Source organism: Opisthorchis viverrini (assembly GCF_000715545.1).
Source record: "Opisthorchis viverrini unplaced genomic scaffold opera_v5_280, whole genome shotgun sequence".
NCBI lineage: Eukaryota > Metazoa > Platyhelminthes > Trematoda > Opisthorchiida > Opisthorchiidae > Opisthorchis > Opisthorchis viverrini.
Window position 1 is genome coordinate 174,614 of NW_008751939.1, and position 13,815 is coordinate 188,428.

At 42.9% G+C, this 13,815-nt stretch overlaps 1 protein-coding gene across 1 annotated transcript; it reads left to right on the forward strand.

Moving 5' to 3' along the window:
• Positions 1–237: 237 nt before the first annotated feature.
• On the forward strand, positions 238–10,923 carry T265_09504 (hypothetical protein; the record flags this gene model as incomplete). The annotated part of the gene is made up of 3 exons (XM_009175592.1): positions 238–1,135; positions 4,560–4,731; positions 10,128–10,923. The coding sequence occupies 3 exons, from the start codon at positions 299–301 to the stop codon at positions 10,769–10,771; spliced, it is 1,653 nt and encodes a 550-aa protein (XP_009173856.1).
• Between the last annotated feature and the right edge of the window lie 2,892 nt (positions 10,924–13,815).

Sequence of the window (13,815 nt, forward strand, 5' to 3'; positions counted from 1 at the left end):
TTACAGTGTATCAATTTGGCCGGTTTTAGTTACTGGTGCTTTCTTGTGCGATAGGTAACTTATTTTTGCTAACTTTCATGAATATTGGACTGAAGTAACAAATTTTATTCGGTCTGTTCTACTTCTCAGAGGCTCACAAAGCAAAAAAAAATCACAGGCTGGTTGAATGCCATAGAAGGCCTAATTGCGTTAATACGCGAGTGCTGTTGATTTGAATACTTGTACAATCGATCGAAGTGGCCTGGGCCTATTAAAGGATGAGTACCTTATTGTCAACTCTGGTTGTTTGCACATCGTAATGAACAAAATCTACTGTATGCGGACTTTTCTTTTCAAGATGAATCTGACGACATATTTGACTTTTCTGTTCCTTTACTCATTGGTTCCGGTTTGTGTCGGCTGGGAATCTAGTTTGACCAACCGACGACACAAGCTCTTTGTCAAGATCTCAAAGGCCAATGCGACCATTACCTACTATCAACACCGTCTGGCAATTAATAATTGGGTCCAAATACCTTGTGCTCATCCTACTCATGGGATTTATACAAATACCACAGATCCGGTTGCCTTTGAGTGGCTGGTGAACGGCCGACAAATCCTTGCCAACCTTCCCCTTATTTACGCTCAGTGGGATCTGGATGGAAGCCTAACTATCTTAACCAGTATACCTCGTGAGTATACATTGTGGTGTCATGCTAGGCTGGGCGATGATTCAGATGAACCAGACAGTTATTTTGGCCATCAGATAAAATTTTTCGCCGAGCCTGTTCGACAACTTATTGTCGGCATACAGGTGAATTTGACGATGGAACTCGAGGCATGGGATCGGAAAAGCAACATGGAAGAGTACACTTGTGATTCACAACGCTTTACCGGAAGAAACGCTACCGAGCGATTTGAACCGGGTTTGGAAAATCAGTTTGTGAGGGTTGCCATCCATGAAAAGGCACTGGCTACCTGTCAGAAGATGGAGTTCTGCCAGACATTCAGTGTGGACCAGTTTGAGTGCATTAACATAGAGAACAATTTAACCGCACTGCATTATGCGGAAGTGAGTTTCTTTCTGGATGGAGGGTCACAGTCCTCGATAACAAGCTCGAAAAAGCACCTAAATTCGGATGACATGCACAAAATGGTAAGTTTGCTACTGACAACAAGTATTCAAATCAATCAGGAGAGGAACCATCATGCAAAACTGGGTGTTTAGCCTCTCTTGAGGGGAATCTTAACTCAGGGGTCTCCAGAAAGAGGAATTTCCGGATATCATCATCCAAGCTTCCCCACAAGTATCAGAATGGAGGGCAGAAAGCAGGCAGCAGGTGTCCATTAAGGACTTTTGCCAAGCACTTGCTGCTTTTTTGACAAAAATCCGGAGTTACTAGGAGTTGGGATGAATGGACATAGTACAAGTACTCAGTTTCCTAACATCAATCAATCAATTTATCAGCTATAAACCGTGTGTCATAGGCACGTTGGTTCCAGCTGTTACAGTTTCAATCACCGTAAAAGGGGAAAGTGGAATACAAAAGCAAGCCTTGGAGGCTCAGTTTGTTCGGAAATTGGGTAGCTACGCATTGAAGACGATAGCCTTGATGCACCAGCCCCACTGACTCTAGTGCCAAATAACATTTCCACAGGGAAAACCGTTCTCAACAAAAGTTACTTGAGTAAAGCTTCCTGTTATTTGGCCTGGAATCGACACCGTATTGGAGACAATTTCTGACTGTCTGGAGTGAACACCTTCAAGATATCAGTTCCTTTATAATAACTGACTGACTGAAGGCAATTAGGTCGTCTGCAATAAGTTAGTGCTAGCACCAGCTCGAGGGGTTAACTAACAAACTTTGTATGCGTACCAACTTGGTAGATGCAACACCGCTTTGGAACGCATATTTAGTGTATCTCACTACGCAACAATGTCAAGTGGGGAAAACTGAAGCTGAGCCGCACAGTGGGTAGCAAGCTGTAACCTGGTTTGGAACAGTCGCATAGGATATATGATAGATATATATTTTGACATAATTAATTTTCTGCAGCACAAAATTACGAGCTGTGTTTTAAGAGGATCCCGGATAGCATTTAGTAAATTAGTCGAATGAAGTACCCTATCAGACATAGGTTCAGATATTGGCACGAATACGTAACAGAATTTTGCGCATACTACCAGTGAACGGGTTTTGTTCATTTTCGATGAATGGTATACGTTATCCAATTTACTGTGAAGTCTTTAACCAGAGGACTCTTACGTTGGGTGATGTCGATAAGTTTCTCCTGATATGTGAAAAACCCTTAGAAGTCATTTAAACTCTCAAAACTGACTAGTTATTTTGCAAGCAAAAGGCTTCATTCCTATTGCACCTCCCTACGTTTTTCGAAAACTGATCTTTGTGAAGCAGTGAAGGTCTCCAGTTAGCTCGTAGTGCTTGATGGAGGGCAAGACTATTTTTTCCATAACTTGCAAGAGGGACCCATAGACATTGCATTTCTCCACCACTGGATCGGTTCTTAGCCTTTGATCTAAACGTAACTACACTGCATACCGACGTAGAGCACAGGGTCATATTATTCGCCCCAGGAACTAGACACAGTGAGTCAGCGGGGAAAAACGGGTATCTAATTGATAAAATGCCAGAACTCTTATAACTGATCATCACGCGCTGATTGTCCTGTTAGTTGCCACATTCGTTTCTCTGTAATTGTGGACATATAAACGATCACTGATCGCGAAATCAGCAGCCTATTTCATTCTGCATGAAGGCTGAGAAAAAATGCTTGATAGAACAACGTAATGGATGTTTTCTGATCTGCTGAGTGAACATTCAAACAGAACTACAAGTAAACTGCGACAGATTGCAAATGGATTTATAAGATGTGAAAACACTGCTAAAAAGCTAAAGATCCTGCAAATCAGCTTTCCCAACAACAGTCTGATGTTTTTATGACTGTTTGACTGAGTCTGTAGAGATACGATGCTTTAGGATGCATTCACCGGCTATTTGAGCCCATAAATCAGCTCGTGACATCGATCAGAATGCTAATTGATCATCCTGCAGCTAAAGAGCACTACCCCTCTGAAGCAAGGAGCTTGAAAAATTGGATTCAGGGATAGATCTGATTGCTACACAGGCGTAAAACATCTCTAGTACTGGTGGAAAATGTACTAGGTTACTTCCGTACAATTACACTGCTTCAGAGAACATCAAAACTAAGAAGATTAGAGAAATTAGGACTCAGTTATGTGGGGCGAACTTCCAAACTTAACCTTTGGCCGACTGGCAGGGAAAGTCAAGGACATCCCTTGAAAAAGCACTGTAATAAATTAGTATATGGTTTTAAACATGTAAGTGAACGTATAAGTTTGAAAATAAGGTGGGTGAACAATCAAACTGATCGTCTTGGCCCTAATTCTAAGCGTGCGAGGATTTACTACTCCGGGAGGAAATTTTTCGCACTGAAAATGCATGTCCTACAATTCGAATTCGTTGCAATTTTTCAGAAGTCCCATTTGACCCAAAACAATCCAGAAGATATCGATCTGCTAATCCTGTGTTTTCTGATTCATACTGCGCAATGAATCCCATCCCCTGCATTTTGGTTAAGCAGTACTTGAAAGGTTTACTCCTTGGTAAAAGATTCTCACAGAAATTGGCCTACCCCATGACCCGTATTCATTATGGAGAACGATTAATTCGCACTTTCTATGATCTTGGCTGTGTCATTTCACAAAATTAAGGACCTATTGATAGATAAGAGGCAGAGCGAAAAGATCACCGTTACTTCCAGAGCTTCTTACTTATCGTTACAGCAGTTCCAAAACAATATTCATTAGTCTACAGATACAGAGATGCTTTTGGGTTCTGACAGCACCACTCTGGCTGAAAAACATTTGTAAGGAAGATCCGAAAGTTTAGTATTACTTTATCTTGTTTATCTTAAAATCACAATACGGATCATTCCCTGGGGCTGAATGGAGGTTTTTGGACCTTTGTAATGTACTACTCATTAGGTTGCTGAAAATCCGTCGACAGCCCACGACCGGTTTCACCCTTCTTGGGGCTCATCAGGTAGGCGCAGTCCCCGGGTTTCCGTCAACCTTATGTTCTACTTGAAACCAAATTGCACGAAATTAGCGAATATCAACTGATTTGCAAACTAATTTGGTTTTTCGAGAGACTCACCTAAAACTCAGCTGAATCTCTCGTTTGTGATGTTTTCAGGGTTCCAGGTGAGTCTCTCGAAAAACCAAATTAGTTTGCAAATGAGTGTAAATTCGCTAGTTTTTGGACCTTCTTTCAAAAACTGCAGTTTTCTTGAGCTGTCTTCGGCCTTGCGGCTAGTTTGTCGCTAGTGGTTTCCACAAGATTGAATGGGACGCCTGGTGCCCATAAGCTTTTAGGCATATGTTAAGATAGTTGTACAAGATAAACTTTATGGTTGGAAATCGACTCAACACCAAAGAAACCTGAAGAAGTCTACCGCAGACAAGTGCTATAGAAATATCCCGTACACTACAAGATAGCCAACAGCATGTTCCAATTTTTCTGCTTTATAATCCCCAGCTCTATGGAGAAATCGATTCAACAACAGAAGACTTGTGCAATACCATACGGAACTACACTTGGGACACGGTGTTTGCCAAATCGTCAACGTGCCGCATAGCCACGTACCATTCGTTCTACTCATTTTGTATGGGCTATGCTGGGAGCATAAATTTTGAGACGGACGAGTGTGGTAAGTCAAATTAGACACCATGACTTTTTGGCTTTGAACTAATTATGGCTTTAGTGCATTTTGAAAATGGTAGTTGAACTAAATCTTTGACCTACGTTTGATCTATAATCATGGAGTGTATGGGACCAACAGAAGTGACAGGGTAAATTAAAAGTAAGGGTTAACGCAACATTAACTGAGCAAGCCAGCGAAAAATGTACAGACGAAATTCTAATAAGGCCATGCAGTTTTTCAAATTATTTTGGTCAACTGACAAGATATTGCAGACTCATAATCATCCATGAACTCCTCTTCATTGATAGCAGCACATATGTCGAGAATTCAGCGAAAAGCTGATTTGCAACGAAGAAAGTCTTGTGTTTAATGAAAGTGAAAAGGCAGAATGGATGGGGTTATTGATGCACTGTCGATGATGGCCTTAACACAACTTAGAAGGTATAGACAATAATAGAAGTTTTTATTATAGTTGACAATGGTGAGATGCTACACGTATAAAAATAAATACAATGCAAAATGGGAGCAAGTCGAAAGAAGAACTTATCGTCTGTGAGAGTTCCTTGCTGAAAGTCCGGACGGCGGGAACGTGTTTTATCCGCAGTATGGCTGCTACACGTGTTCCGTAGTTTTCCGTGGACCTGTGGGGAGTGGTCGACTTCCTGCTTCCTGCGCGCGCGCGAGTCTGTGTGTGCTGACTGTGTTCGGTTTCCCTATATGTAGGTCCGTTTGAGCGTACGTGGGTGTGTCGGCACATGAGTTGTAGTTACGCTCAATGGGTGGTACGGACAATCGATGTCTGATGAGTCACTTCAATGTGACGTGGTTTGTGAATATGAAAAAAGACAAGTCTCGTGATCCAGTGAGTGACTGTGAGCTGAACAGTCAAGTATGTGGGTTACTGGGTAGCTACGGGGTGTATCCATAACCTAACAAAAACTTACGGCACCTCAAATACTCAGACCATCTAGCCCAGTTCAGGTAAGGTGCATCCAATCTCAACACCCAGACACTTCGTAGTCCACTTCATTCCCATCTTCCAAGTTACGGGCCATCTGTCCTCATGTTTGCGCCACCCTAAATTCGATGCATAAAATGGGAACCCTCTTGGTGAAAGGCAACTCAGCATGCATAATACGTAACCACAAATTCCAGCCAATGGAGCTGAATGCTGAAGGCGTTTCAGTTTCTTTGATAACAGAGATCATGTTATCAACTTCCGAGACGTCTGATTCTATTTTCAGTTTCCGGGTCATTCATCAGCTCATGATGGAAACACGCGGTGAGGTTGCGAACTATTGATGAGACCACCCTGAGTTTCAGGCCATATAGCTCGCACACCTTGCTTCTCACTGAACTCAGAATCGCAAAAGTGCATGCGGTATAATGAACGCTTTCCACTGTTTCGACAGACCAAAAGACATTCACCGAAAAAATCATGCACGAACAGTGTGAGCCTATTGAGCAGACTGAGACAGTAAGGCGAAATAATCAGTCGACCAGGCATGAGGAAGTGTTTCATTACCTTTCAAATTCTGACCAGGTGAAAAACAAGCTCAGATGAATAACGCCTCGTATACAGTAACTCACTTTTCAAATCTGACGAGCCTGTGTTAAAAGCAAGCTAAAATATTCGGCAAAACTCATTTGGATTTGATAAAAGTAGGAGTGATTTAGTTTCCCAAACGGTAACACACCCTCACTCTAGAGGTGGCCAAATTAGGGTGGATTAGGAAACACATTGGCGGAATCATCATGCTCTCACTTCAGAACTCAGAACGTTTTGCGCACAAATGACATGAATCCCTAAAATAATGATGTCGCTTCAAAATAGCTCAACTTGCAAAAGACTGGCACAGGAGTACTCAATGTTAAGCGCATTTATCTTTGAGGTTCACTCGGCCCAAGGTTTGGGGAAATACAGGACGTGCTGCGGTTAATAGCCATCGCTTAAAAAAACAAGACACTACTATGGATCCCCTCCCTGAGTTCGATGCTATAATTTGTTCGCGTGCATGACAGTAATCTATACATACGCAGTCAAGCAATGTCCGCATATAGCAAGTAACAAGTCCCAATATGTAGTCAGATAATCACTGCTAGCTCGTTAGCAATGAATGAAGAGTGTGTTTAAGATGATGTTAACAATATCAAGGTCAAACCAACTAACGGTTAATCCTTATAGCGGTAGGCATCGAAGTCAACGATTTTGTGATCTGTGAGCTGGCAAAAAAGATGATCCATAAAACCAGGGCTTTTGAGGTAAGATGGCAAAAGTGAAGGGCTATATTTCATGAGTGTCGCACTGTTCCAGTTTGGGGTCTGTCTATTTGGTCACAAAGGATGATGCGGGATTCCTTCCGTTTTGGAAATTCGATTGAGATATCTCATTGCACATCATCCATCCGGCAGCATTTTTCACCCTAAAGAATTCTAGGCCTGCAGGAGGGAACCGAGTCGAGATATCCCTAAAAAGAGACCTACAGACATCGTAAAGTTTAAAATCCAGTAGGATATCCGTAACCGGCTGAAAAATGATGGCTTTATTAGCCCATCGTTCTTCTAGCTGTTGATGTCCACTTTTAAGTCATACGTCCCTACATGAAAGGCGAGGTAAGATGAAAGCAGAGCCATAACATGTGATGACTAGCTGGTTTAATACACCTTTGAGATCCACTGTCAGTTGTCATCTTACTCCTTAAGGTAGGAACGCGATACATTCTGTCAGTCGTTATATATTAGTCCATTTTTATAGTGAAATAAATTTCATTTTAGTGTGGAAGGCGAAAGTAGTCTGTGCAGTGAAAAATATTCGGGAGAAAAACGAAGGGTAAACTGAAGAAAGCCAGATTTTGAGAGATAGCTATTTTAGCTACTAACCGCGCATCAGTAGCTTAACAGTTGGGGTGAGCGTCAGGCGACGGTTCAGTGACTAGCGTGACAAGGCAGTGGTTAATCGGTTCCAACACGCGGAACAATATTCCTAACCTGACACTTAAGTGAAGAACATTGTAAACTTACTGTCATTGGTACCAGCTGTTTAGAGGCTAGATCTGTAGACGGATTATGAACGAAAATAACACTAACATAGCTCAGAAGTTGTGATGCCCCCCTTGTCAGGCTCTGAACCCATACTCTGGACCCCGTACTCTTGTAGTTTATGTCTTGAGAGAATCGTATGAATAGCAGTACAAAAGAAAAGGATATTATTAGTCCGACCTGCTTTTCAAAACAGTCTTCAAGTACTGTTTTTGGCGTTAAGAGTTGAGAGTACTGAAACTTATCCGGCTTCAGCCGTTTCCGAGATGCCTGGGTATAGCTATAAGAGGTGGTTGTGTGTCACGTAGGCTGACGCTGGTAGCTGTCAAAAGGCTGTTCAGAATCCGAATGTTTGGTTTCATTTATACAGAAACACCTGATGCACTAGTGCTATCAGAAGCAGTCATAGCCATCACAGTTACTTATTTCAAACATTTCGGAGGCCATGGAATTCGTGTACCAGAGGAAAGCTTGCTTCGTAGAGCCCACCTCGCCCGGCCTTGTGTCAAATGGAGACATTCCAGAGGTAATTAAATTTGAAGTCCCTCATCGGTCATCTCATTCACATTGGCAAGTGCCATCGCCCGGGATGGGGACCGCGGTTAGTGATCCTAATAGATATGACTGTCACACAGAAAACAGCGGTCTCTCATTGAAGCTATTCCCTTTACTGCGTAGTTCCCAATCACTTCCATACCGGAAAACAGGAACATTAGAAGGCAATGAAGCCACTAAGCCATCGTTTTTAACGAGTGGCTCTGATTCTCTTATCGTCTTTATCATCGGTGAACGAAGTTGTAGCAGCTGGGGACAGTTCACTTCGATGCACGCGAAGAAAAAACACGGGGTCAAATAATCATAATCATAACATGTACTGAATGAATATTTCAACTTGGAACCCATCTTGAATACCATTCGATTCAGTTTCATCATCATTAACGAGGACATCGACACCAGCGATGCCTTACTGCTGTTCAGGCACGATACACGATACTAGCTACTGTAACTTACCAATAAGAGTTCCCCGGATAACAACTGGATACCGTCCAAAAAAGAACAATAAGCAAGTCACATCACGGTCACATCGTTTAGACTTTAGCTTGATTTTATTTCTCCCATCCGGTGTGGTGACCCATTGAAACGAGAAGGTCTGAAAAAAAGATTCTGTTTTAAAACTCACAAAAATTAGCGTGAAAACTACGAAGACTTGAGTTGACTAATTTGGTGGGCTTGTGACAACCCAAAAATCACACTTGGTGCTCGTTAATAGATCACTATGAATAACGTTAAACCTTAGAATAAGCGATTCGTAGGTCAAAGTACAAGGGTTTTCACTCAGTCGAAAGCGCACTGCTGATGATTCCCAATAAGGATGAAACAGCTGTACAGTGCTTCTCGGCTTTTCAGCATAGATTGGCTTTACTCACAGGACGAAATCTCCACAGAAAGCCCAAGTCTCCTCACACTACCAACAATCTATGAGTAGCTCAGTGGAAGAATAAACTTCACTCGATGAGCGAAACTTCCATCTGAGGAATCGTTGCCCGAGGAGCCAGTCAACACGTGGGACCGCATGATGTGGATTCCACGATTGAAGGATGGGCGGCGTTATATCCTGTCTAAGTGAGAGTTCATCACACTGCCGATCAGCCGCTGGTGGCCCATCGGTTGTATTAAAATACTAGCCAGGTTGTGGGTTCCAGACTCTCCGGAGTTTTGTGAGATGCGCCCTGCCGGTAAATCCCAATAAGGATGAAACAGCTGTACAGTGCTTCTCGGCTTTTCCGTATAGATTGCCTTCACTTACAGGACGAAATCTCCACAAAAACCCATATACCCCAATCTCAAACCCAATAATTTGAGCACGTTCTGGAACTAGTGAGAGCTAGCGATTAAAACAATCAATAACTGGTCTAGATATCACTTTCGGTCGTTATCTGACAAGGTTTTGAGCTGCTATCTTCATGCAAACAATCAGAAGGCATTGCATTGTTTAGTGTAACGCACAGAGCGGATATGAAGTTCCTTGACACATTATCAGAATTTCGAAAGTCACAAGAGAAACGGTGTAGTTCCTGAAAAACTACGATTTGTTTTTTTATGATAAGAATGGCAACGGGTTAAGGGCTGTCTGGTTTGAGTTTAACACGAAAAACTAGCATACTTCACGTATAAAGCGCCAAAACGGTCTTATACGGCCTGTTTTATGTTGCATGTGGTGCGAAGGAAACTGGCGATCTAATCATCGTCAAGTGTGAGTTCATCGGGAATGATCCGCTAACTGTAGAGTAATTTCATATGATCTTGAGTTTGTGAGGATGGGGACAACTCTCTCCTTTCCACTGTCTGTATTAATTTTGTAGATCTTTGTCCACCTGGATCGTACGGTGATGTACGCGTTATTAATCCGCCTCTACCCTACCGTGCCTACAACTACACACCACTACGGTCAGATCTACCTCATGCAGCTCAAATGGCTGCCAAAAAAGCACTCATCCCCAACTGGCTAGACATGGAAGAAAAGGCGGTTTGCCGGAGTTGCCCGGTAAATACTTATGCTGAGGAACCTGGACGCCCTCTATGTCTACCCTGTCCAGTGTGGCACATGCGCCCAACCGACCCTGGAGATGCAAACGAGTTTGTTGGTGCTGCTCAATGGCTTCATCAAGCATGTCCAAGAGAAGGGCGCACGGCGCTTCGTGTAGTGCAAGTATCCAGAGCGATGCTCGGCGATCGTTTTGCAACTTTGGTGGAGAAATCTAATCCACTCATTCGTGTGGGTGTTCTACTGGCCCTTTTTCTTATTCCCATCATAATTGCACTTCTCTTGATGTTCGTCGCTTATATGCTCATCGATGTTGGGCTGGTTCTGGTCAAAATGGCAAATGAACTATTACCTCTGCAAATCCAGTTGGCTGAAACTACAAAAGCTACAGCTGCATTCAATGCCGAAAACCAGAAGGCTGCAGATGAAGTATATGTCCGCATGCAGGGTGAATCAAAGTGAGCCAGGGATGAAGATTGCCATTTCCCACCCACCTTTTGTTCGAACACTGTATCGGTTGAAGTCATCCGTGTAATACAAATAAATCTCCAAGTTTACTAAAACTGCATAATTGAAAAACACAGAGCTGTTCTGATGGAATGTGCCCATTTTAAACAGGAAGAACTTTTCATTAGCTTAATATCATCTTATTGATCACATTAATTTGGATAGTCAGCTAATTACATTACCTGCCCTCACACTTCAAGTCGCTCACCCAGGCTGAGAAGGTCACGATAATTTTTGAGCATAAATCGAATGTGTTATTGCTAATTCTCGACTAAACACTACCGGTGTCCTAACAAAGTATCATAATCCATGTCCCGAATCCCATTGTCCACTCAGTGAATTGGCGATGGTCATAAGTTCTCAGAACGAATGTAAGTTCCGCGATGGACATCAACTTAAGACGCCTATGGGAAAATTCGCTAATGATAAGCTTACTGAGTTTCGGATTAACAAGCCTTGCTATCGTTCAAAAGATACCCAGGTTTTGAAGACGAAACTGCTAGACATGAGAGAGTTATCACTTTCATCAAATGTAGACTTCCGGTTATCTTGGCCTTTCTGTGAACTGGAGGGATGTGCAGGCCAAATGGTTACACTGCGACCAATGAAGCATCCATTTTCCTGAATAATCGCAGTGGAAAGCCTACATGCACTCCTAAATAGCTTGGAAAAATGCGTAATCAGCTTAGGAGTGTTACTGGTGGATGCGACGAAATTCTCCCACCTTGAAAAAGTATAGCCTGGTAGAAAGTTATTGGCCAAAAGCTCTGGATGTTCGATTGACGAACGGCTTGTCTGTTTGATGAAACATTCGGATAGACATTTCAGATTACACGTAGAGTTGTTTACTCAAGAGTCGTGGTCTTGATGGAATGGTAGGAAAGCTGACAACAGTTCTACTCGGAACAGCTCAATTCTCTCGTACTGCTGTGTCATAGAATGCGCTTGTTATGGAGTTATGCGTGCACGTGATTCTCGCTAAAGCTGCGGACCATGCTTTGCAGAAAATTAAACCAGAATGACAGTCATTGCTTTTGGGTCAGCGAAGCGTAATTCTGTGGACAATTACTCTCAATTACTCTGTCAATTACTCTCATTTGCGTACGAATTCAATTTTGATAGGAAACTCAAATAAATTCTCCTCTCCTTTAGAGTAGTCCGCGTCAACTAAATGCGCTGAACCAGGTCACCTTATGTTTCAGTTAGTACAATACTCGAGATTTAACAGTACACTGTCTAACCATAATGCAATACTCTTAAGACTGCTGAAAACTATTAGACAACCCAGTGGGACTTCCCTGGGTTTTTATTTGGAGATTTTAACTGTTACCCAGCTGAATAGTTTTTGCAAACCCTCCTTTGACGATATGCTTGAGAGTCCTACCGTCCGAAGTCGTCCACCAATAGGGCTGAGTGTGCGTCTGACCGTTCACATGACCCATGAAGCCAAGAGACGTGGGTTGGAAATGAGCTGGTCAGTTCCGATAAACTGTGAAAACACTGTGTTGACTTTGTCCATGACTCTTTGTTGCCAAAGAAATCGATACAGACTCTCTCTGGTAGTGTGTCCGAGGATAATGCGGAGTGAGACATGGAAACCTTCAATGCGGTTGTGTCCATTGTTCTTATCGCCATTAGCTAGGACACGCTTTTAGCTTCTAGGTAGTGTTACCATAGAAAACCGCAAAATGAAAAATCACGAATTGACTATATCGATTGTAGTTAATCAAGCTGGTGAATAGCTGCTCATGGTCGAACAGGTTACTGTCCAAACTACTAGCCGGGAGCCGCTGGTTCGAGACTCCCCTTAGTTTCGTGATATGCGCACTGCTGGTGAGTCTCAGTAAGGATGAAATAGCTGTAGAGTGATTCTGGGCTTTTAAGCATAGATTAGCTGCACATTGTGGGTGAAATCTTGATCAAGTGGTTTTGACTGATGTTTTCATAAGTGCACGAAAAGCTTGGTCGGACCCACCATCAGACTGTGTGAGGATTCCGTGATATCCTCAAGTGAATGCAAAACCTTCCCACGGATACCCACCCCCAAATACTAGTATTCTTCCACTCCGACTGTTTACTCTGTCCCTTAGAAAACGGACTTCTCAGAAGATCACCCAAACAAGCCGGAATCCATTCAACAGCCGGCAATCTCTGCCGCAACAACACATTCTGATAAGTACATTCGATTACGGTGTCTTTATTCAAGAGCAGCCGATGCATCATTAAATACATGTTAACTGACATGATCGATGACCTTCACTGAGGAGTTGTTTGTCAGCAAACACGAACTAGGCGGTTACAAGCCATCAGACACGAAAGTATCTCATTTACGCAGAGGTTTTGAAAAGTGAACACTCTCAGTCGACCAACTGAATTTTCTCAGACTTTCTTCGAATATTGAACAATAATGAACGAAAACTGCAAAGCGGTTTTATAATTTCCGTACCAGTGTTCACCTTCCATCAGATGCGCGGGGTGGAGCTTGGGCACCAGAGCACGCAGTGTACACATACCTCATCAGTAGTACACACCGTCACACTGGTATCTTTGGGACTGTGTGATCTGGGGATGGAGTAAGACTTTTTATTTTGAAAAGTGTCCGACTGGGAGATTCTGTGGGACCGGAGGCTGAATCGGATGTGGACTGAGACAAGGAAGGGAATCACGAGGGTGATTGGGTCAGTGGGAACATTGTGGTTTTTGGAAGCAGAAACCTTGAATTTGCTCCCTTGGAACACGAAAAGTTTGGGGATGTAAGGATCTTATTGAAATCCTCTTTAAGGTCATACCAAGCTTGAATAACGACAGTTCACTCTGACGAACATTAGACAGGTGATGGTTGGGTCCTCTCTGATAAACCAGGTTGCTTGGTGGGGACGCACGAATGCCTGCGGGAGACGACACTGACTGCTGTCTGTGTTAGATCTTTTGAGCTGAATTCGCGGTCTCGTATAATGAAGCTTTGGGACCTAAATTTTGCATAATCGCGGGTAGACGCT